This window comes from Marmota flaviventris, chromosome 4 (genome assembly GCF_047511675.1).
Source record: "Marmota flaviventris isolate mMarFla1 chromosome 4, mMarFla1.hap1, whole genome shotgun sequence".
Classification (NCBI taxonomy): domain Eukaryota; kingdom Metazoa; phylum Chordata; class Mammalia; order Rodentia; family Sciuridae; genus Marmota; species Marmota flaviventris.
Genome location: NC_092501.1, coordinates 167,007,217 through 167,030,129, shown reverse-complemented (window position 1 = coordinate 167,030,129; position 22,913 = coordinate 167,007,217). Strand labels below are relative to the sequence as shown.

The following is a 22,913-nucleotide window of genomic DNA, read 5'->3' as shown; positions in this document are numbered from 1 at the left end:
CAGGACTGTGTTGGACGCCGGGGTTCACAGCCACTGACCCCCACACCCCGTCTCCTGGCCATTGCCCTGGAGCTGTGGGGAAGAAGGGGGGCTAGAGGGAGGGCTTACTGGACAGGGGCCTGCACAGAGGCCACTTGTCTGGGAGGGCTCAGGCCTGGTCCCTGGTGGAGCACTTGTCTGGCAGCCGAGGCCCTAGGCAGCCCCAGCCCCCTGAGAAGATGCCCCCCGTAATCAGGAACGGCCCTGGAGACTGCCCGGCAGTCGCTCCTCTCTCCTGCTGCTGCTGCCACAAAGCTGGGGTCCCGAGTCACAGCACGAAGGTGTGGGAGCTCCCACGGCTGGGGACACACCTGGCACAGCCACCTGGGAGGCCCTCAGCCCTCCCTGAGGACACACAGGAGGCCCAGGCCCTGCTGCCCTGGAACAGCAGAGGGGTCCTGAGTCCACCTGGGCCCTTGAGCAGGAACCTGGAAGCCGGGTGATGTTGATCATGCCCTGCTGTCCCCACAGGCCACTGCGAAGGTGGCCAGCTTGCACACCCACACGGAGGTGCACACCAAGCACTGGTCAGTGGACACTGGACACCACCTGCAAGGACAATACCAGGAGGGGTGAGCACGGGGACACAGCAGCAGGGGGACACCCTGGTTCACACTTACAACACGGGGTGGCTACAGTTTAAAGCACCTGTGGTCAGGGGCAGAGGACACCCAGAGCCGTGTGCACTGGAGAGCACAGTGCTACCACCGACTGCCCAGCAGCGGCCAGGCCACCCTGTGTGGGAGAGGCCACTTGGAAGAGTGGAGGGAGAGCGGATTCCCACATGGAGATGAGCAGTAACAGGAGTGACCACCCTCAGCAGGCTGTGGTCACTAGGCCTCCTCGCGGGAAGCCTGGCCCTGTGCGCTGCCTGTGGGGAGGTGGTGGCCCTTGCAAGGGTCTCAGCCCAGGTGGTGGGGCCTTGGGGGCCGACCTCGGAAGGGGCCTCTGGAGTGGGACTGCTGGGAAGCAAGGCCAGCCTCCGGTTCTGCCTGCTGTCTCACCCTTGGTCCCTCTCCACGTGTCCGCTTGGGACACTGTCCCCCAGAAGGCCTCCAGGACCGAGTGGAGAGGCCCCGCTCTGCACCCCGCCAGTCTCAGACGTGCTCTGGAAACGGGACCCCCGAGTGCAGCAGACTGGAAGGCCATGCTGGGGCGGACGGCGGTGGGCAGGGGCCAGACGTGGAACAGGGCCACACCTGCACTGCTGGGTGGCCCAAGTGGGCCTCCTCAGATGGGACACCTGAGCCCAGTCTCCAAGGCCCATGGCCACAAGCCACCCAGGTGCCTGGGTCTGGGGACCCCATGCAGGGGCCCAAGGAGGATGAGGCTGGGATGTGAGCCCAGGGAGGCCAGAGGCCGAGCCAGGAGCTGCAAGGCCCGAGCCCTCCTGGGTGGGCCTGGGGCCTGACAGAGGGCAGCACAAGGGCCCAGAGACCGGTTTCCAAGGTCCCGGTCCCAGGGCAGGGAGGTGGCCTGACCAGGAGGGGAACCAAAGGCAGTGAGGCCTGCAGAGGCCACAGGGGACCAGGGTGACAGCGCAGCCCCCGGAGGGGACCCTCACTGACGTGCAAGGGTGCAACGCCAAGGGCACAGGGCACACGCTAGCCAGCCAGAGTGGGCATACGTGAAGGAATTCTGCCCTCAGGGAACAGGTGTCCAGAAATGGCCACCAGGCCTGGCCCATGTGACTGACCTCCACAACAGAACGAAGGCTGACGCTGCAGAGCTGTCTCCATAGACACAGGAATGGCCCTGCACGACCAGAGGACCCCAGCCCCACCAGAGCAGGGTGACTTCGGAGCCGACAGCAGTGTCCACTCCCAGCCAACAGCAAACTTAGGGCGGAGGACAGTGCTCCCCTGCGACACGGGCCTCAGAAACACGCCTTCTGGTCCCACCCTGTGAGTGCCACGGGGACCCAGGAGGTCCACGGAACGGAAGAGCACGGGCACTCGCTCGGACGGGGAGGCCGTGGGGTGGTGTGGCTGGACGGTACCAGGGGGACGTGGGCAGTACTGTGAGCCTGACGGCGTGGCGCGTGTGTGCCAGCCCCTCTGCAAGAGTGACCGTGTCCAGCCCCACCCCCGCCTGCTGGGCGCGGACCACGGGCCTGGGGTGGGGCAGGCAGGCACCGCTGATGGTCTCCTGGCCCCGTTGGCAGCCAGGTTAGAGCAAGCGGCCCTGGACTGTGGGCTCCTGGGAAGACCGGGACGTCACTGCCACTCAGGGGTCAGGAGTGAGCCCCTCTGGGATCCTGCCCGCGGGACGTCACACCTGGGTGTCGCAGGTGCTCTGACACCAGGTCCGCACAGTTCTGCCGTGCAAGTGTCACAGGTTGGAGGTGTGCCATCGGGTGGTGCGCTGTGTCCCCTCCTGGGCCTCCTCTGCAGACCTGTCCCCGGCTCCCAGGACCCGCTTTCGGGCTGTTCTGCAAGTTCTAGCATTTCCTACGGATGACCCTGCACCCGGCCACCTTTCCCTGGGCGTGTTGACCAATGTCCGCAAGCGCAGCTGCTGCGTCCGTGTCCTCCCTGATGCCGAGCTCTGACTGGGTGTTCTGCCAGGACCTGTCTTCTCACTCTCCCTGCCAGGAGCACTCGGCCTTAGCAGGGCCAGCTGGACGCTGGTGAGCGGGTGTCTCTGTTCCTCGAAGCATGGAGTGATGTGGCCTCTCACAACCCCGGGGCTGGGCCGGGGAAGGCTGACGGCCTGCTGTTCTGGTGTCTGCCATGGCTGCTTTCAGGGTCAGTTGGACTGGGGGCACCTAGACAGCTCTGGCACCTTACTCTGGCCTGTCTGGGAGGGTTTCCTGAGGAGACTGGCACAAGAGGGGGAGAGAAGGCCCACCTCTGTGTGGGTGGTGTGGCTGGACGGTACCAGGGGGACGTGGGCAGTACTGAGAGCCCGACGGCGTGGCGTGCATGTGGGTGAGCCTCTGTGTGTCAACCCACAGGACAGACTGGGCCTGGGCAGAACCAGGCAGGGCAGAGGCTGCCCACCCTCCCGGAGCTGGGGCGGCTTCATCCCCGAGGCTGGGCCCTGGACTCCGAGCCTTTGACAGCACCCAGAGTCGCCAGGCCTGAGACCTCAGCCTGTGAATCATCCCCCGGTGCCTTGGTTCTGAGCCTGGGACCTGCCCCACGACATGCCTCCCTGGGCCTCTGGCTGCAGGCAGCAGATGGTGAGGCTTCTCAGCCTCCGGAATCACATGAGGCAAGTCCCCTGGCAAATCCCCTCCCGCCTGCCGCCTGATCATGTCTCTGCTCTAATCCTATTTGTCCTGTCTCTCTGAAGAGCCCTAACCCACATCTTCTGGACACCCAAACGAGACAGCCACAGCTTTCCAAGTCGATGGCGGTGGACTCTGAGAGCCCCAGTAACTTTTCTTCTGTGTGTGGACACCCGCCAGACCCTCCTGCTCCTGGGATGGTGCTGTTCCCACGCACGACTGTGAGGTATCAGGCACTGGCCACTTAAAGGATTACTGGCAGCTATGAAGCTCACAGTATCGAACAAGCTTTCCCAAATCCCCACTGCCACCTGAGACCGGCCGTGCGGCCCTTGGGTCAGTGCTGCCGCAGTCTTCCTGGGAGGGACAGGCTCTCATGTTTGTTTTGAGAAGATGCCAGCCCAGTTCCCAGTCTGAGGACCCAGGAGTTGTCTGTCTGTCAGCTCGTGTCCATTGGGAGCTGGTGTGGCAGGAACCAGAGGTTGCAGGCAGATGCTCCGAGAGCCTCCTCCCACGCCCGGCCAGAGCCCCAGGCGGACGGGCAGTGGCCTCAGCCAACTCCGGCCTGCCGCCAGCCCGCTCCTCAGGGAGCTGCAGTCTGGGATCTGGGTGTTTTAACTGTGTGACTGGATCCAGCTCTCCCAAAAGGCACTGATGAGATGAGGCTGCTGCGGTGGTCTGCGCACAGCCTGGGTAAATGGCAGGGACGGGCATGCACCTGCACATGAGCCAGGCACGCCCCTCAGCCTTGAGTGATGAGGGCATCGACGTGGCATCGCCCGCTGCGGGAGGCCAGTGGGCCTTTCCTTCACTGGGCAAGGAAGTGCCTCAGCTCGGGTCTTGGGCGTCACCCAATGGGATTGGGCTGCCCCCCAACCCCCGTCTCTGGAAACACTATCCCTGCCCTTACTGGGGTGGAATATTCTATTGGATGTCTTTTTCTTAATAAATAGAGGGGTGGGGTGGGCTCTGGCTCTTGTTCCTCGTGCCCTCTTTCCAGCGCACCTCAGGCTCCCCCCTGACAGCCTTCCCATGAACACAGGGCAAGGGGCCGACACCCGACTCCTACCTGTTCCTCACACCCAGACATGGGCTGAGCTCAACCCGGGCCTCAGAAGGCACCAGGCACCACGGGCTCCAGAGATGGGACCTGCCCTGACCGAGCGCCTCCACGGGCTGCACACTGCGTGCACCTGTTCCACGGTCCTGCTCGCCTGGTGCCCAGAGGTGCCCAGGACTAAGTGCCTTTCCCAGGCCGAGCAGCTGACCACGTAGGAAACGAGCCAGGTGGGTCTGACTCTCGAGGCACTGCCCCTCCAGGAGGGAAAGTGGATATTCACCTGGATCTAGACTTTCCTTCAGTCAAAAAGTCTCTCCTGAGATTCTGTGTGCAAGATACTAGGGTCACTGGGAAGATGGATTGTGCAGGCTTCCCCTAAAACACAGGAGCGGAGAGACCGCAGCAGTCCCAGTACAGCGGGGAGCCCACCATCCCACGAGCAGTCTGCAGGGAAGGCTAGCAGAGAGAACAGGCACGGTCCCAAGTGCCCACCCCACGCCTCCCTCTCTCCCTCCGCCAGCCTGGCATCTGTCACCTGGGGGCTGTTGGGAAGCCCTGGCAGGAGCCCGTGAGTTCTCTCTGGAGGTGATGGATGGGGTGTGGGACGTGGCTCCATGACCAGCCACCCCTGCAACCTGCACAGGTGGCAGATAGGCCTAAGGGTTGGGGGCTAAGGGACTTCACTGGATGGCTCAAGGGACATCTTTAAGATGGGTCTTGCTGACTTGCCCAAGCTGGTCTCCAACCCACAGTCCTCCTCCCCGGCCTCCCCAGGTGCTGGGATCACTGGTGTACCTACCATGCCTGGTTTGGGACCGTGGAGGTCAGGGCTGAGTGGGCACAGCTCCCAAGAGGCGCAGAGCCAAGAGAATCATGGGCACCCCCGAGTCTCAGGCTCCCAGAGACCCCACTGTTCATAGGAGAGGTTCCCGGGGGCAAGGAATGGCACCTTTTCCTCCTCTCCTCAGATGTGAGCTGGTGCTGTCCAGACCCCAGTCAAAGGTGAGTGAGTCTGTCCCGATGCCCTGGGTCAGCCCGCACTTCCTGCCGGGGCCGTTCAAGACAACCCGGCCCAAGGCCAAGTCTCCCCGGCTAGGGCAGGAGGACTTGTGGGGCCCTTGCAGTGGTCGATTTGAAAGACAGGGCCTGTGAGACTCTAGAGCAGACGTGAGCTGCCCGCCGTGGAGAAGAGAGCGCGTGAGATGCACCTGAGGGCCCCTGCCCTGCCCTCCCGAGGGACAGTCATCGCCGAGACGCCGTGGGCCTGGCCTGGCTCAGCTGTCACCCATCCTGGGGGGCTGGAGTCCAACATGACTCCTCCTGAAACCAAATAACCCCTGAATAATGCAAGCCAGGGCCGGGGGGGGGGGCGCGCAGGGGCCTCCACCTGCCGGCATGGAGGTGGGAGGCCAGCCCAGGGGCAGGCTGGAGGCACCCTCAGCCTCGGATCTTTAAAGATTAATGGGGCTTCAGCACTCTGCTAGAAGGCTGTGTAAGAGGATACCCCATATCTCTTCCAGGGGCCTGAGCAGGAGAGGCACAACCAGGCGTCTCGGCTAGACGGCCGAGTTCCCACGTGGAGGTGGCGCTGCCCCCCAGAGAAGGCCATCCTGCCCCACACTTGGAACCACAGGCTTGTCCAGCGCCTCAATTCACACAAAAATCCACACAGGCCGGAGACGGGCCTGCTGCGGAAAGGAGAGAACCAGGCCCTGCAGCCTCCGAAACAAGACCCTGCCACCGCGGGCCTTGGAGCACTTGGCGGGGTCAGGTATTGGCCAGCAGTGGCCCTGAACTGCAGCAGCGCAGGGAGGTCTCACACCCCAGGTGGCCCCAGCCCAGGGCCTGCTCTGCGGCCTTCCCTCTGCCCCTCATTGGCACTGACCCCTCAGCCCATGTGTCTTGGAAGTGACAGAGTTGGGACTTGGAAAAGCATTTTGCTGCTGCAGGAGGGGGACTGTGGTCACTCTCAGAGCCAGTCAGGCTCCTGGGTGGTCAGCACCCCCTGAAAGCCCACTGCACATCACCTCAGTGTCCTGTTCCACACTGAGGCCTTTCAGCCAGGTGCAGAGGCCACACCTGACATCCAGCCCCTGAGAGCCTGAGGCAGGTGGCCCGCAGTTCGAGGCCAGGTGGCAACTTAGCAGGACCCTGTCTCCAAAGACAAACTACTCAAAAACAAAACCGAGAACCGTGGAATCAGAACCACCCTCTGCTGGTGCAGCTTCATCTTCAGGCCCAGGTGCAGGTGAGCCCCGGGGGCAAAGGCCCAAGGGTGACGTGTGGCCGCTAGGCGGGTATGAGGACACAGCCTCTGCAACACCAGAGTGAGTCACCCCGCGACCCCAAGCTGCAGTCCACACGGCCACCGGCAGGGCCCGCTCTCCCTGTCCTTAGGCAGGGCCTGGCTCCGGCACGCTCAGCCCATCCTTGGCTTCCCGTGGACATGCTGGCAGATCCCGCTCCTCGGCCACCTTCCATGGGACAGAGTGGTGAAGGCGTTCCTGCACCCGCTGTCTGACAGGGTCCCAGGTGGGGGATGCCGCGGCAGGGCCGCGCCATCTGGAAACGGGAACCATGGGGAGGATCAAGTGTCTGTTTATGACATCATGACGTGGAGAGCAGGGCGCGTGTCAATCCATAATGACAGTACGTGTTGCCCGAGACTGCAGGAGAGTCCCAGATGAGACCAAGGGCAGCGTTGGGACAGGCCATGGGGTGCGTTTCAGTGTCTCTCAGGACACAAACAAGGTGTCATTCCCAGGCCTGAGCAACGAGAGATGTTTACCCCATGTTAACAATTTACATTACCTCCCCTCAACCCCCCCTAAAGCCACAACCCGTACAACACCTAGCTACAGAAGGACAATTGCTGTGCCCGCAGTACAAGGAACGCCGTATGTAGCTTATGGTATCCCCGTCGAGGGCAGGAGGCTAATAGAAATACATTCCCCAACCAACACAGTCTCCTTCGCCTTCCACAGAAACCTATGATGAAAATGGAAAACACACAGTTAATATAAATGACACATGGGTGGAGGTGTAAGGCCTGCCCTTTATTAAAGATTGCAGAGACATAAGAACTGGCATGCTTTGACCAAGGATCAAGGAAACTGTGAGAAAGCAATTAAATAGGTCACATGAAAAAAGGAAATTACCTTGGAAATTAAAAATAAATGATGTAAAATTAATATAGATATATCTTAGAAGCACTTCAGAGTAGTAGGCTTTTAAGTACTAGACTTTCACTATTTTAAGTGTGTTTTACTGGGACTTTAGTTTAAAAGTAAGAAAGTTTTCCAATAATCATAAGTACGCTTTAAAGCTAAAGGTTGATAAAATAACTCTAGGTACGCTTGAAAGTTAGAAGTGAATAAAAGTCTGGAGACATGTGGTCTGTTGCGCAGCCTAGCCCCTAGACATTGAGGTGAAAATGCGACGCTCACGTCCTGACTGTCTAAGGCTACAGAACGATATTTTGAACAAGGTACTCAATATCTTAGGTCACACTGTATGTCAGAAAAGATCGGAACTCTTGAAAATCATGTAAGTCAAAGAAGCTCCAGGCTTTGAGGCTATCCATTAACTACCTGGAAAAACACCTATAAAAAGGCATAAAACAGAGGCCCCCTGGGGCAGCAGGTCTTTCTGGACGCTGCTCATAACTTGCAACCTGTCGTCCTGCTCTTCTTCTTTGGCTGACGCCACTCCTCCTTCAGGACCCCTGGATCCCGCCAGGGCTGGACCCCGGCACAGAAGCTGCTGGGAAAGTGACCCTTGGGGGTGAGGGCACTGAGTTCCACCCAGGGTGGACGTCACACTTGGCACGAGGGCAGGTGGGACCCAGCTCTAACCAGGGTTTCCAAAGAGTGCGGCACACGGCGGTCCCCTGGGTGGGGCCGAAGTGCCCCTGGTGCCACACCAGTCAACCCGAGTCCTGAGGGAGCCCCAGTGCTTCCAGAGCTCTGTGGGGATGAGGCCCTGGGCAGCCTCACCCCAGCTTTGCCCCAGGTCTCTCCAACAGGGAGGAGACGGTCCTCTGTGGCCACCTGGTGGGACGGGAGCCGGGCTAGCACACTCCTTTCCTGCTCTGCTCTCCACGGTCTCACCTGCGCCAGTCACCCCTCGGAACCCTACAGTCCATGTCTCCCACGTCCCAAGGACCTCAGCCACAGGAGGCAGGGGGTTTGCCTCTGCCGTTCTTCTGGTGCCCCAGCACTTGGGCCAGAGACTGCCCTTTACAGCCCGGTAACACCTGGTGCTTGAGGAACAGAGCTAACGAGGAGGCTGCCCAGCCAGGAGCCTGCCCCGCCGACCGGGAGGCTGCCCAGCCATGCAGGAGGCTGCCCAGCCAGGAGCCCCCCTTTCAGGAGATCTCCCAACCATCAAGGCTCCCCCTAACCAGCCAGGGTGTGTAGGAGAATATGAAGATGTGTGTAAGGGTGGGGGGATGTGCAAGTGCGTGCACGTGTGCAGGTGTGTGTGCACGCATGTATGCAGGGGTGTATACATGAGGGATGTATAGGATGTATGCTGGAGTGTGCGGGGGTGCATAGTAGTGTGTGCACAGGTATGTACAGGTGTATGCAGGTGTGTACAGGTGTGTGCAGGTGTAGGCAGAATTATGCATGTGTATGGGTCTGTGTAGAGGTTTACACAGGTGTGTGTGCAGGTGTGTGTGCAGGTGTGTGTTCAGGTGTGTGTGTGTGTGCAGGTGTGTGTTCAGGTGTGTGCAGGTGTGCATGTGTGTGCAGGAGCGTGTATGGGTGAGTGTGTAGCTGTGTTTAAGGTGTGTGTATGTAAGCACATGCATGCATATGTACGTTCAATTTTAAAAGAAAGAATGCAAGTGGGAATTCATACCACGATCCAAGGAACCTGCCCTCTTTGTTGGTATTTTTAATAGTCCTTTAACGGAACCATCCTTTTCTCCAAAGTCCTTTCTGACTGCACCTCCCCAGGGCATCTCCTGCTCCCCCTGCTCCCCTCTGGAGGGCAGAAAGTTTCTAGAATCACTATGGAAGTGAGGGGGCTAGGGTCACCACAGCTGCAGGTCTCAGGGGGTCAGAAGTGGAACACTGCCCATCAGGCCCCAGCGACAGCCATGCAAGAGAGGACACCGCATGATGTGGGTCCCAGGAGGGTCTCCGGTAGGGTCAGAACTGGGGGCTCTCTGCAGAGGACCCCAGGCCTGCCATGAGCAGTGTCCAGGCTTCCTGAGAGACGTGCCAGTCTCCTGCAGCAGGGCCCTGGTCTCTGCTGCCCTCCTCCCCAGGAGATCATGAAGCACAGCAGATGAGTTGCAGCTGCTGGCCAGCGTCCAGGCAGGACCTCAGATCTAGGACCTAGAAGGCTGCAAGTTGCTAGGGTCAGCAGGAAGGATGACTGTTCCTGAGAGACCACCCCCAGTAGAGGTCCCAAAGACCCTGAAGACACCGCTGGGGTAGGAAGTCAGTGGGAACACCTACCAGAGAGCAGGGGCCACTGGCAGCTGGACAGGTGGGAGAGCTGCCCGCCTCAGCCTCCTGCAGCCCACGGCCTCTCAGCCAGGTGCCTTTGCCCCTCTGGGAAGGAGGTGGAAGTCAGGGGCATGGAGCTCTGGTTGCCCAGTGAGGTGGGCCTACGGGGTCACTGAGGGCCCGGGAGGTGCAGGTTTGCCAGGTGCTGTGGACCAAGGAGACGGTGTCCACCACAGGTGCTGTGGACCAAGGAGACGGGCGTCCACCACAGGTGGTGATAGAGGAGATGGCGTCCACCACAGGTGCTATGTACTGAGACACAGTGTCCACCACAGGTGCTGTGAACCAAGGAGACGGGCGTCCACCACAGGTGGTGATGGAGGAGATGAGATAGATGGGCATCCACCACCGGTGCTGTGGACCGAGGAGATGGCGTCCACCACCGGTGCTGTGGACCGAGGAGATGGCGTCCACCACAGGGGCTGCGCACTGAGGAGATAGCTATACAACTATACCACAGGTGGTGTTAATGAGAACACAGACGTCCACCCCAGGGGTGACAGAGGAGATGAAATAGGACACAGTGTCCACCACCAGTTTTCGCTGGCCCCTGAGGCAGCTTCCCTGCCACTTCGTGGAGGCAGTGATTCCCAGCTGAGCTCAGGGAGGTCCCACCATTTCCACTCCCACAAGACTCAATGTCCCCGAGTGGGGGTCCCTGAAGTGCGGTGGCTGGGAGCAGGGCCAGTATGGAGTCCGGGACCATCCCAGAGTCCAGCCTCTTGCAGCTGTGGCTTGCCGCCCTCATCTGACTGAGAGCTGGCCTCCTTCCGAGGGACCTGGGCTGGGGTATTAGCAACGGAGGCCCAGGAGACGCAAGCTGCCCCAGGCTTCTGACTGCACCTTGGCCAGCACTGCCCAGAAGGGCGGTCCTCTGGTGCATCTCTGCAAGGCCTTGGGCCCATCTGTTGCTGCCTTATTGCACCTGGAATGTTTTCCTGCCTCCTTTGAGTGAAGTGAGACGAGAAGGTGGACGACCACATTGGTGGGCCCGGGGCTCCTGGGGGCGGCTGATCTGCTCTGGGCTGGGCAGGCTTCTCGACCTTGAGAAGGGGGAAGGGAGCTGGTGCCCGCCCTTGAGGGCCACGGGCTGACCCAGAGGTCTGCATGTCCACCCAGAGCTGCTCCTGTCGGGAGCGTGGCTAGGAGACCAGACACATTCCTGACTTGGACACGGGGGCCGTCTCCTCCACGGGGACTCCCTTCATGTCATCCGGCATCTGCCCGTCAGGGCGCCATACGTTCAGCTCCCCGAAGATGCCCGTCTCGATCATCTCCTCCTGCCAGGGAATGGGACAGTTGCCCGAGGCAAATTCCTGGAAGAATTCCGAGTCTGCTTTGTCAAAGGCCACACCCTTGACGGTGGAAAAGGCACCCACGTCCTGAATGCTCTTCGCATAGACAGTTCTGGAGTCAGGGATGAAGGGAGGAGTCAGCAGTCCTGTGGGGTACAGAGAGAGGCGCAGGTGAGAGGAGGCCCAGGTGAGGAGGGCAGGTGAGGAGGCCCAGGTGAGAGGAGGCCCAGGTGAGGAGGCCAGGTGAAAGGAGGCCCAGGTGAGGAGGACAGGTGAGAGGAGGCCCAGGTGAGGAGGCCAGGTGAGAGGAGGCCCAGGTGAGGAGGCCAGGTGAGAGGAGGCCCAGGTGAGGAGGACAGATGAGAGGAGGCCCAGGTGAGGAGGCCAGGTGAGGAGGCCCAGGTGAGAGGAGGTCCAGGTGAGGAGGCCAGGTGAGAGGAGGCCCAGGTGAGGAGGGCAGGTGAGAGGAGGCCCAGGTGAGGAGGACAGATGAGAGGAGGCCCAGGTGAGGAGGGCAGGTGAGAGGAGGCCCAGGTGAGGAGGCCAGGTGAGAGGAGGCCCAGGTGAGGAGGACAGGTGAGAGGAGGCCCAGGTGAGGAGGCCAGGTGAGAGGAGGCCCAGGTGAGGAGGCCAGGTGAGAGGAGGCCCAGGTGAGGAGGACAGGTGAGAGGAGGCCAGGTGAGGAGGCCCAGGTGAGAGGAGGTCCAGGTGAGGAGGGCAGGTGAGAGGAGGCCCAGGTGAGGAGGACAGATGAGAGGAGGCCCAGGTGAGGAGGACAGGTGAGAGGAGGCCCAGGTGAGGAGGACAGAGCATGGGCCTCCAGCAGCCCAGGAGAAAAGCAGCGTCTCTCAGATCCCGGCCTGGGGTCCAGTGCTCTGTGCTGTGTGGACAGCTGGATGCCTGAAGCCGGGCTGGGCAGTGTACCATGAGCCACCCAGCCCTCGCCCGCACTCCCCAGACCCCCCCAAAGCCTGCTGAGAGCAGCCCTCCTGCTCCGGCCCTCAGCAGCTCCCTCGACCTCTCTGTGGCCCAGAGCCCCTGGTTCGTGCCCAGGTGGGCTTGCTGCTGCAGCTGCGGCTTGGGGGGACTGACCCCACTGACCCTCCCTCCCAAGATGGCCTCTGCTCACATGCCCAGGAGCCAGCAGATGCAGGATGCCAGTCCCTGACGAGCCCCACGTGTGCAGACCCCCAGACCCTCCCTCGGTGCACAAGGTCCTTGGGCGCCCCCTAGCCCCCGCCTTCACACAGACACGCGGGTGCAGGCGGCCAGCTGCTGCCCCTCCAAGGCCTCTGTGTGCTCCTTCCCCACCAGCTGCACTGGACACCCCGACTCAGCCTGGTCTGGCGCAGCACAGTCCTGGGGCTCCCAGGACCCGCGTCCTTCCTGGGGCCTGTGTCCTGACGGCTCTCCCACGCAGAGCCCACTTCCCTGCCTGACCTTCCCGGGACAGCTTCTCCCCAGGGAGCTGAGCTGGCCCCGGGCCCCCGGCTCTGTCCTAGGCACAGTTGTATCGTGATGATGTCCAGGTCTTCCACCAGGCTCCTGGAGGGACAGCTGGGCCTTCCACGTCCCTCTCAGACACACACGCATAGACACGCCCAGGAGCACACATACACACAGACTCACAAATGTGCACATCATGCTTGAAGACACGGTGAGGACACAGGTGGACACACACAGTTTGAGGACAGCCATGGTCATGACCACACCTCTCCACAGTGTGAGTACCCTGCCTCCCATGGCTATGGCCTTCAGAGCCACAGGGTGGACACCAAGCACAGCTGAACTCAGGGTCACACGCCCACTGCAGTGCCCAGGCCCGGCATGCTGGGGATGGACAGAGGGCTGGGTGGCATTGCTGGGCAAGAGGTAGCTGGGGACCCACCACTGGACAGGGCAGGGATGCAAGGGCCATGCAGTCCCTCAGGCCCAAGGTGCCCAACAGTACCGGCCTCTAGCTTCCTCCAGCTGATGTCTTTGAAAAGGGCGTGGGCACGCAGCCCGTCGCAGGAGCCATCTCTGAAGCCCAGGCGCTTCTCCGGGTCCTTCTCCAGCAGGGCCTCACAGAAGTCCCTGCTGGCCCGGCCGAACCTGTCTGAGTACGAAACGGGCTCCGAGAGGACGCGCTGCCTGAGCTCCTTGTTCTCCACCTGCCGGCCAGGGTGGACACACCCCTGTGTCAAGGCCACCCGCAGGCCAGGCTGGACGCTCCTCCCCGACACCCCAGCCCACCTGCAGGCCAGGCTGGACGCTCCTCCCCGACACCCCAGCCCACCCGCAGGCCAGGCTGGACGCTCCTCCCCGACACCCCAGCAGCCCACCCGCAGGCCAGGCTGGACGCTCCTCCAGGACACCCCAGCCCACCCGCAGGCCAGGCTGGACGCTCCTCCCGGACATCCCAACAGCCCACCCGCAGGCCAGGCTGGACGCTCCTCCCCGACACCCCAAGCCCACCCCCAGGCCAGGCTGGAAGCTCCTCCCTGACACCCCAAGCCCACCCGCAGGCCAGGCTGGACACTCCTCCCCGACACCCCAAGCCCACCTGCAGGCCAGGCTGGACGCTCCTCCCCGACACCCCAGCCCACCCGCAGGCGAGTCCCCTGCCACACTGGTAGAGGTGGATGCAGAGTGACTGAGCACGGGGGGCGTGGACACTGACCACCAGGAGCTCAGAATTCAGCCTGTTCCAACGCCCATCCTGGGGAGACCAGCATAGGGGACTGAACCCCACCAGTCAGGGCCAGGCCCCCAGGCAGCCGTGGGGTGGTGGGTTCAGAGCTGGACAGGGCTGCATTTGAGGGCACTGTGAGGTGCTGCTCCCATTGGCAGGACACCACAGAGATCCTGGCCCCTGGCTCTAGCTCTGCCCTGCCTCGGCCACACAGCCCCCGGGCTCCGTCCACACCTGTGGAGGGAGTACACCTAGAGCCACCCTGCTGGCCATGAGCCCGGCAGAGCCACCTTCAGGGGCTCTTTCTTGTTTGAGTGGCAGGAAAGCCAAAGTTCTGAGATGCTTTGGGGGACGGGGCTGAACAGGAACCACGAGAGGTCCACCTCCCTCCAGGACATTCAGGTCAGCTCTGTGCCCATGCTAGGCAGCAGGATTTTGAAGTGTGCGGAGGAGGGGAGCTGGCTGTACTAAATTGAAAAGTAGCAGCTGCCCAGGAGCATGAGCCACTGTGACCTGTGTGCCCAACAGCGGCCTGGCAGCCAGGGAGCTACGGAGCCGTGGGTGGCCAGGCCTTGGGATGGTGCAGCAGCAGCCCTTTTGTGAACAGGGCCCATGAATGAGTCTCAGGTCTCAGTCTGCCACTCAGAAGGGGAGGGCAGCAGGCTCTGTGGGGACACTTCCTCTGCCACCTCTCATTCTGGGGCAAAAGGACCTGCAGCCTTGGGAGCTGGCAGCCTGGGTGGTCTCTAGGGTCCTAGGGTGTCACCCTCGAGAGCAACACCAGGAGCAAGACCCCTGACCTGAGCCTGCACCCCCAGTGGTCCTCTAAACCACCCCACGATGTCCCAGCCAACGGGGCCACGGCAAGACCCCCACTGGGCCGCGCCCACCTTCTCTCCTCGGGCTCGGAAAGGACCTCTAGCGGCGATCATCTCGTACAGGGTGGCCCCCAAGGCAAAGTAGTCCACAGAGCAGTCGTAGTCCTCGCCGAGCAGGAGCTCGGGGGCCATGAAGCCTGCGGGGACACAGCTGCAGGTTGAGCGAGCCGCACCGCAGGGTCTCAGCACTGCTGACCCTCGGGGACACTGGCACCTGCTGCTCTCCACCCCTGGAGGCCTGCAGCACCCCGGGCTGACAACGACAGTGCCCGGCTCAGCCCGTGTTCCCTGGCCAAGTGTCCCATGGCCGGGAACCCAAGCCCTGCACCCATGGGGTGGGCCTCCTCTCCCTCCCTGGACCCTGCAGGACACGCCGGGCAAGCCAGCCGAGGGCAGAGACGGCCCTGCGGGCTTCTCACTCACTCCAGGCAAGGACCAAGAGCACAGACCCTGGCCAGGCCCCCCCAAAGGACAGCCAGGCACCCCAGGAACGGGCCAGGCACCTTGGCCCGGCCGAGACCCACGGGACGCTCCCAGAGCAGGGCAGGCGTCCTGCAGGGAGACCTCAGCCGGGCGCTGCCTGGCAGCACCTGTCCAGCACCGGCTGAGCTGACCCCACTCCTGCACCCTCCAGGGCCACCAGTCAACCCTCACTGTGCAGAGGAGGGAGCAGAGCTCCTCTCCTCCGGCTGACCAGGAGGCAAGTGGCCAGCTGGGCCCACAGGCCTGCCCTGAACTGCCACCAGGGCCATCCTCGCCTGGGGGTCAGGTGGTTCCATCACAGAGGGTCCTGCCCACCTCCCCCACGGACCCCTGGGCACCGACCAGGGCCAGCACACTGGTAGCAGAGACACAGCTGCAGCTGAGTGTCAGTGTGGCGCAGCCCATCCTGCCCGTCCAGGCCCTGGGCCCACCGACAGGACGTGTGGCCCGCCCAGCAACATGCTGTGGTGGGTCCTGAGCGCCCGGGCACCTACCCTGTGCCCGCCCTGCACACGGAAGACACCATCCTCAGCCAACAGAGACCTTGGCAGGGAGCCAGGCCCGCCTCTGCCGCCAGCCTCAGCTGACCAGGGAGCTGCTGGGAGTCAAGGCCAGAGACTGGCTCCTGACCCGCAGGTTGACGGCAGAGCGCGGGCAATGGGGCCCTCTAGTGGCCATGCAGCTATCGCATCCCTCCAGGCAGGGTCCACCTCTGTTCTGGCTGCGGCTCAGTCACCAGGCAAGCAGCTACGTCCACACCACACCTCCCGTGGTGTCCACCCACGGCCAGAGACGTTAAGCAAATCAGCCAAGGTCACAGAGCACTAAGGAGGGATCTCCACTGGACTCTGCCCTTCTCAGCTCTGCCGCTCCTTCCCTGCCCGCGGGGACACACACAGGACACACAGGACAGACGCACACACGCACATGCCAGACACACAGATCGCACCAGTGCACAGACCTGCATGCAGAGGCACGTGTCAGATACCTGCACACCCAGACACACACAGGCAGGGTCATGGATACGTTCACAAGTGTGTGTGTGTGTGTGTGTGCATGTGACACGCCTGTGTGCAGACACCCCGCAGTGGCCCCAGGCCTGACTCCCCGAGGCCAGCACAGACCCTTCTCTGCAGCCCAGGCCCTGAGGTCCTGCCCTGGGCCCCTGCTCGTCACGCCCCCGCGGGCGGCTTCAGCAGGCAGGAAGCCGTCACGGGCGGCCCCAGGGGCAGCCAGTGGACCCTGGCTGTTGACCGCGCGAGGCCCACCGCACCTCCCCTGAGCACGGCCTCACCTGGCGTCCCTGCGTAGCCCCTGGTCTTGCTCTGCCCCTCCGGCAGCTCCACGGCCAGCCCCAGGTCCGAGATGCGGACGTTGCCTGGAACAGCACGCTGCGGTCACTCGCCCCGAGAGCAGGGCCCGGCAGGCCGCTGCCCGCGGGCACCCTGGCCACACAGGCAGCACAGCCAGCACACACCCAGCACACCCAGGACACACCCAGCACACCCAGGACACACACAGCACACCCAGGACACCCTGCACACACGCACAGCACACCCAGGACACCCTGCACACACCCAGCACACCCTGCACACACCCAGCACACCCAGCACACCCAGGCCACACCCAGCACACCCAGGACACACCCAGCACACTCAGCACACACGCACAGCACACTCAGCACACCCAGCACACCTAGGACACACCCAGCACACCCTGCACACACGCACAGCACACTCAGCACACCTAGGACACACCCAGCACACCCTGCACACACGCACAGCACACTCAGCACACCTAGGACACACCCAGCACACCCTGCACACACGCACAGCACACTCAGCACACCTAGGACACACTCAGCACACCCTGCACACACCCAGGACACACCCAGCACACCCTGCACACACCCAGGACACACCCAGCACACCCAGGACACACACAGCACACCCAGGACACACATACAGGACACACCCAGCACACCCAGGACACACATACAGGACACACAAATGCAGCACACACCCACAGGACACAGAAAATACACACACACTACATCACACACACCACAAATACCACACACACACACACACACCACACACACACCACACACACCACACACACACCACACACACACCACACACACACCACACACACACCACACACACCACACACACACCACACACCACACACACACACCACACACCACACACACACACCACACACACACCACACACACACACACACACCACACACACCACACACACACCACACACACACCACACACCACACACACACACACACCACACACACACACCACACACACCACACACACACCACACACACACCACACACCACACACACACACCACACACCACACACACACACCACACACACACCACACACACACCACACACACCACACACACACCACACACACCACACACACACCACACACCACACACACACACCACACACCACACACACACACCACACACACCACACACCACACACACACCACACACCACACACACACACACCACACACACCACACACACACACACACACCACACACACACCACACACACACCACACACCACACACACCACACACACACACCACACACACCACACACCACACACACCACACACCACACACACCACACACCACACACACACACACACACCACACACACACCACACACACACCACACACACACCACACACCACACACACCACACACACCACACACCACACACACCACACACACACACCACACACACCACACACCACACACACCACACACACACCACACACACACACACACACCACACACACACCACACACACACCACACACCACACACACCACACACACACACCACACACACCACACACCACACACACCACACACACACACCACACACACACCACACACACACACACACACCACACACACACCACACACACACCACACACACCACACACCACACACACCACACACCACACACCACACACACACCACACACACACACACACACCACACACACACCACACACACACCACACACACCACACACCACACACCACACACACACACACACACCACACACACACCACACACACACCACACACACACCACACACCACACACACCACACACACCACACACCACACACACCACACACACACACACACACACACCACACACACACACACCACACACACACACACACACACACACACACACCACACACACACACCACACACACACACACCACACACACACCCTGACTGCAGGGGCCCGGGGGCACACAGCCTGCGGGTAGCAGGGCTGACAGTGACTTCTGCTTGTGTCCTGCCCAGGGTCCCCTGGCCTTGGCCCAGGAGTGGCCGTGCCTAGGGCCCACGGAGCAGGGTGCTGGGCCGCCCGCCACCCACCCTCAGTCCTTCAGAGCCGGCGGCGACCACTGGGAGTGGTGAAGCACGGCCCGCCCAGCCGTCCACCGCTCACCCCCGTCGTCCAGCAGCACGTTCTCGGGTTTGAGGTCGCGGTAGACGATCCGTCTCCGGTGCAGGTGCTCCAGGCCGCTCAGCATCTGGGCCGTGTAGAAGACGGCGCGCGGCTCCGGGAGGCCGGGACTCTCCTCGTCCACGCTGTAGATGTGGTACCTGGGCGGAACGTGCAGAGCACCGGCCCCTGGCCACAGCCTGCCCGGGACAGGCCCAGGCGGCCGGGGGCCCCGGCTCCCTGCACCCCACCACGACGTCCAAAGGCAGGAGCTGCGGTCAGGGGCCTGTCCTCCCAGAGCCCAAGGCCACTTGCCAGTCCACACGGGGGCCAGTGGCCGCCTGGTCCCTGCTGACGGGCGTGGCCCACGGCAGGCACGAGTGGTCCTCACCCGACCTCGAGCCCCCGGTGGACTTGCAGCGTCCCCTGCCCAGTCCTGCCTGAAGTCCACCCTTCCTTGTCTCAAGAGAGGCCCAGCCCACAGCTCTGAGGAAGCGGTGCCCTGGGCAGCGGGGGGGTGGCCAGGCCCCAGCTGAGGGCAACAGGAGGGGCAGGCAGCAGCTGCTAGCCCTGCACGTGCGGAGGGGCAGGTGGCCCTGAGAGCCGCCCGCGTCTCCTCCCTGGGCCCTCGAAGGCTGCTGTGTGGCCCTCACGTCCCTCACTGGAACCCAAGCAGCCAGAGAGAAGGGCCCTTGGTGTGAGGGCGGGTGCGGGAGGCAGTGTGGGCCTCCCAGCCAGGGCCCCCGCGGCTCCAGGGCCGGCCCAGGCCGGGTCCAGGACAGCGTGTCCTGGGCATGGGTCCCGTTTCACAGACGGGGACACCAAGGCCCAGACCAAGCTCCAGGCCCTGGCCCCCGACCTTCCTGGGAGCCCAGCTGGCCTCAGAGTCGCCCAGGGACGGGTCAGGGCGCACACGCTGCTGGGCTGCACACACCGCCAGCCCACATTGGCCGCTCCCTCCCGGGAGGGCAGCAAGGGCGTCGATCACCACGCACCGGCCCCTGGTGAGGTGTGAGGTGCGAGGCCCTCGGGCGGCCTCAGGTCAGGGAGCAGAACCAGGAGGCACCCATGACCAGCCTGGCCAGGGCCCCTGGGGGTTGCTGTCCTGGTGTGGGCTGAGACAGGCACCAGCTCGGGAGGACAGAGGGGCTTCTGATGGGGCCCCAGCAGATGTGCTCAGCTCGCGGGCCACCAGACTGGACGGCCCTCTACCTTAGGTCACCTCCATTCATGATGGTCATCACCAGGCAGAGGTCAGTCTTGGTCTCGAAAGCATAGGCCAGAGAGACGATGAACCTGCTGTGCACTTTGCTCAGGATGGTCTTCTCGACCATGGCGCCCTGGAGGGCAGAGGAGGAAACCAGAGGCATGTGGAGGGGCCCAGGCCGCCTGCACCAGTGGCCACAGGCCAGACTCATGCAGGACTGTGTGCCCAGTTTCAGAAGCAATTGAAGTACCTTGAGACCCTTTCCACACACCCAGCACACAGGGGGACAGGCATGAGAAGCCACCTCGGACTGGGCCTGGCGCCTCTGGGGCATCTCCAGCCAAGGGGGTCCCACCACCCAGCCGACCGCCATCTCCCTGCCGCGGTGCTGCTCTCCCTCTCAGTGCTTCCTGGGTCCAGCCAGCTCCCCTGCTGCCGCCCTGCCCCGTCCTGCCAGCCTCTGCCCAAAGAGCTCTGCTCCTCTGTCTGGCTTTGTCCTGAGACCACGGGGGGCATCGGGGTGCAGGGCAAGACGGGCCGGGCTCGCCTCAGCCTGCAGCAAGACCCTCAGGAGGCTAAAGGTCAGACACGAATGGCCTGGCATGAACTGCCCTTTCAAGATTGCCACGGACCACCCTGGGAGTGGTCACGTCCAGCTCACAGCTGCGTCCTTCTAGGCTGAGCAGCTCCCACTGACCCTGCCTGGCTGGACACTCTGGTGCCAGCAGAGGAGTCGGCAAGACGCTGACTCCTGTCCTCCCAGGAGGCCAACCCCGCACCCCAGCCCCGGGCCAGGCCAGTCCGAGAGACGTGTGGCTCACAGAGCCCGGCCTCCCTCAGAGCCCGGCCTCCTTCCCCAGCACCTCCCCTGCTGCAGCGGAAGCGGGCTTTGAACTTCCAGAGGGGGCCGACTCCAGAGAGCAATCCCTGACAGGCAGGGTCCACCGGCCAGGAACCCAGGAAGGACCACAGGCCCCGGGACCAGCGGCGAGGGCAGCGTGCAGCTTGGCGGGTCCTCCAGGGCCTGCAGCCTCCATCTGGACCACGAGAGCAGGCCCTGCTGCTGGTCGCCGTGCCCACCTGGTACCCCTTCCTCTTCTTCAGACGCTTCTTGTTCAGCTTCTTGCAGGCGTACATCTTGCCGGTGGCCTTCATCTGGCAGGCAGACACCTCCCCAAAGCCACCCTTCCCCAAGACCCTGAAGTCCAGGAACCAGTCCTCCCCGACAGGCTGGGCCTCCAGCCACTTCCACTGCAGGAACCTCAGGAAGTGCAGGCTGCCCAGGTACTCCTGGAAGGGGGCCTGGCTCAGGTGCTCCAGCGTGGCCTGCAGCAGCGGCCGGAAGAGCCCATCCTGGCCCCCCTCGGCCGCCCCCTTCACCTTCGACATGGTCCCCTCATCCAGAAAGCTGCAGAAGAGCTCGGCCTGGGGGTCCAGGTACGTGGCCACAATGCTCTGTGCCTTCCGCGGCCGCAGGTCACCGTCCACCGTGTCATAGTCCTCAATGTCCAGCCAGAGCCCCACAGCCGGCTCGTGCCTCTGGTCAGCCCTCAGAAACTGCTGGAAGAGCCGCTTGCCGATGGGCTGCTCCCGGCACACACTCTGGAACTCCGAGTCGAGGCTGTCCCGGAGGCCCTCGCACTTGGACAGCGGGGGCAGCCGGAGCTTGGCCCGGTACTTCTTGTCCCTGGAAGACGGGGCGCTGCTCCCGTCAAAGCTGCCCCGGGCAGCGATGAAGGCAGAGTTGGCCACCACGGTCTCCAGAGACCCAAAGTCCATCCTGGCGCTGCCTCCTGCCTGCTCAGGCCTGAGGAGACATCAGCCAAGGCCAGGCCCTGGGCGCCACTCGCTGCCCTTGGCCTGCGGCCGGCTCCTGCCCTTGGGGGACCAGGAAGAGCTCCCAGCAGTGGTGAGGACGCCCAGGAGGAGCCGGGGCTGACACAGCACTGACTAAATCCCAGCCCCGGGACAGGGAGGGCACCTTGGGGGTGGCTCTCAGGTCCAGAAAAAGAAATCCCCTAAGCTGCCCCAAAGCGGATCAGCCAGGGGCAGCTCAGCCCCCTGCAGCCAGACACCTGCGTTTCCCACAGGAAGGACAAACCCAGGCCCCAGGGGGCTGCGCCTGTCCTCGTGGGACCCTGGCCAGCAAGGTCAGGGAGTCAGTGGAGGTGTCCTCTGTGAGGATGGCCGGTCATCCATTTTTATTCTAAGGAAATTACAGCAAGAAGCAAACCTCCAGCCATGAGGAACTGAGAGAGGAGAACCCCACAAGAGCTGTCCAGGGGTGTCCAGGGGTGAGGGCACGGCACACCGAGCGGGCAGCTCCAGGTCACTTTCTCCTCAGCAGGGTTGCTCAGGTGACGCCAGCCAGGGAGCCGGAGACTCTGAGCCGCCCAGGCACAGCCCGAGTCAGGCGGGAGAGGACGGGCGAGGCCGGGACCTGGGCAGCGGCCCACCAGGGGCACACCCAGGCCCCAGGTGGGCACAGCTGACTCAGGGAGGGCGTCCTGGGACACCTTGAGACGTAGCTGGGACACTCAAGGGCGTGCAGGTCCTCCTGGGAGGACAGGCAGCCCCCAGCTCCAGGGGCAGGCTCCCCGGGGTCCCAGCCTACAGCAGGGCTCAGCGTGGCTTGCAGAAGGAGACGGAGGGCGGTTGTTCCACTTACAGAGGGCAGGGGACAAGGCCAGGAAGGGAGAGTGCCCACGCCCAGGGAGGCCGGAGGACTGTGTGGCCAGCCCGCCTCGTGCAGGTGGGCGGGGGTGCTGCCCGCCAGTCCTCGGGAACCTCCCGGCTGGGCGGCCACGTCCCCATGGCCTCCGGCAGGACTGTGGCAGGTGCTAGTGAGTAAATATTTGAGGTGAACAGCATCGTGTCGTCCCCGGGAGACTGCACTAGGTCAGCCCTGCCCCCTAGGAGGAGGTGACCTTGGGCCAACCACTTTAACGCCTTCCCGTCACCAGGGTCAGAGGGGACAGGGTTCTCATGGTATTGTTAGTACGGGTGGCCTCTGCTGCCTTTGCC

General features: G+C 62.9%; 1 protein-coding gene across 1 annotated transcript; it reads right to left on the bottom strand.

Moving 5' to 3' along the window:
* Positions 1-10,879: 10,879 nt before the first annotated feature.
* Grk1 (G protein-coupled receptor kinase 1) lies at positions 10,880-21,668 on the bottom strand. Its single transcript, XM_027938897.2, has 7 exons — positions 20,970-21,668; positions 19,895-20,022; positions 18,686-18,843; positions 16,475-16,558; positions 14,710-14,834; positions 13,097-13,298; positions 10,880-11,291 (listed from the first exon to the last, which is right to left on the bottom strand). The coding sequence occupies exons 1-7, from the start codon at positions 21,666-21,668 to the stop codon at positions 10,993-10,995; spliced, it is 1,695 nt and encodes a 564-aa protein (XP_027794698.1). The 3' UTR covers positions 10,880-10,992.
* Between the last annotated feature and the right edge of the window lie 1,245 nt (positions 21,669-22,913).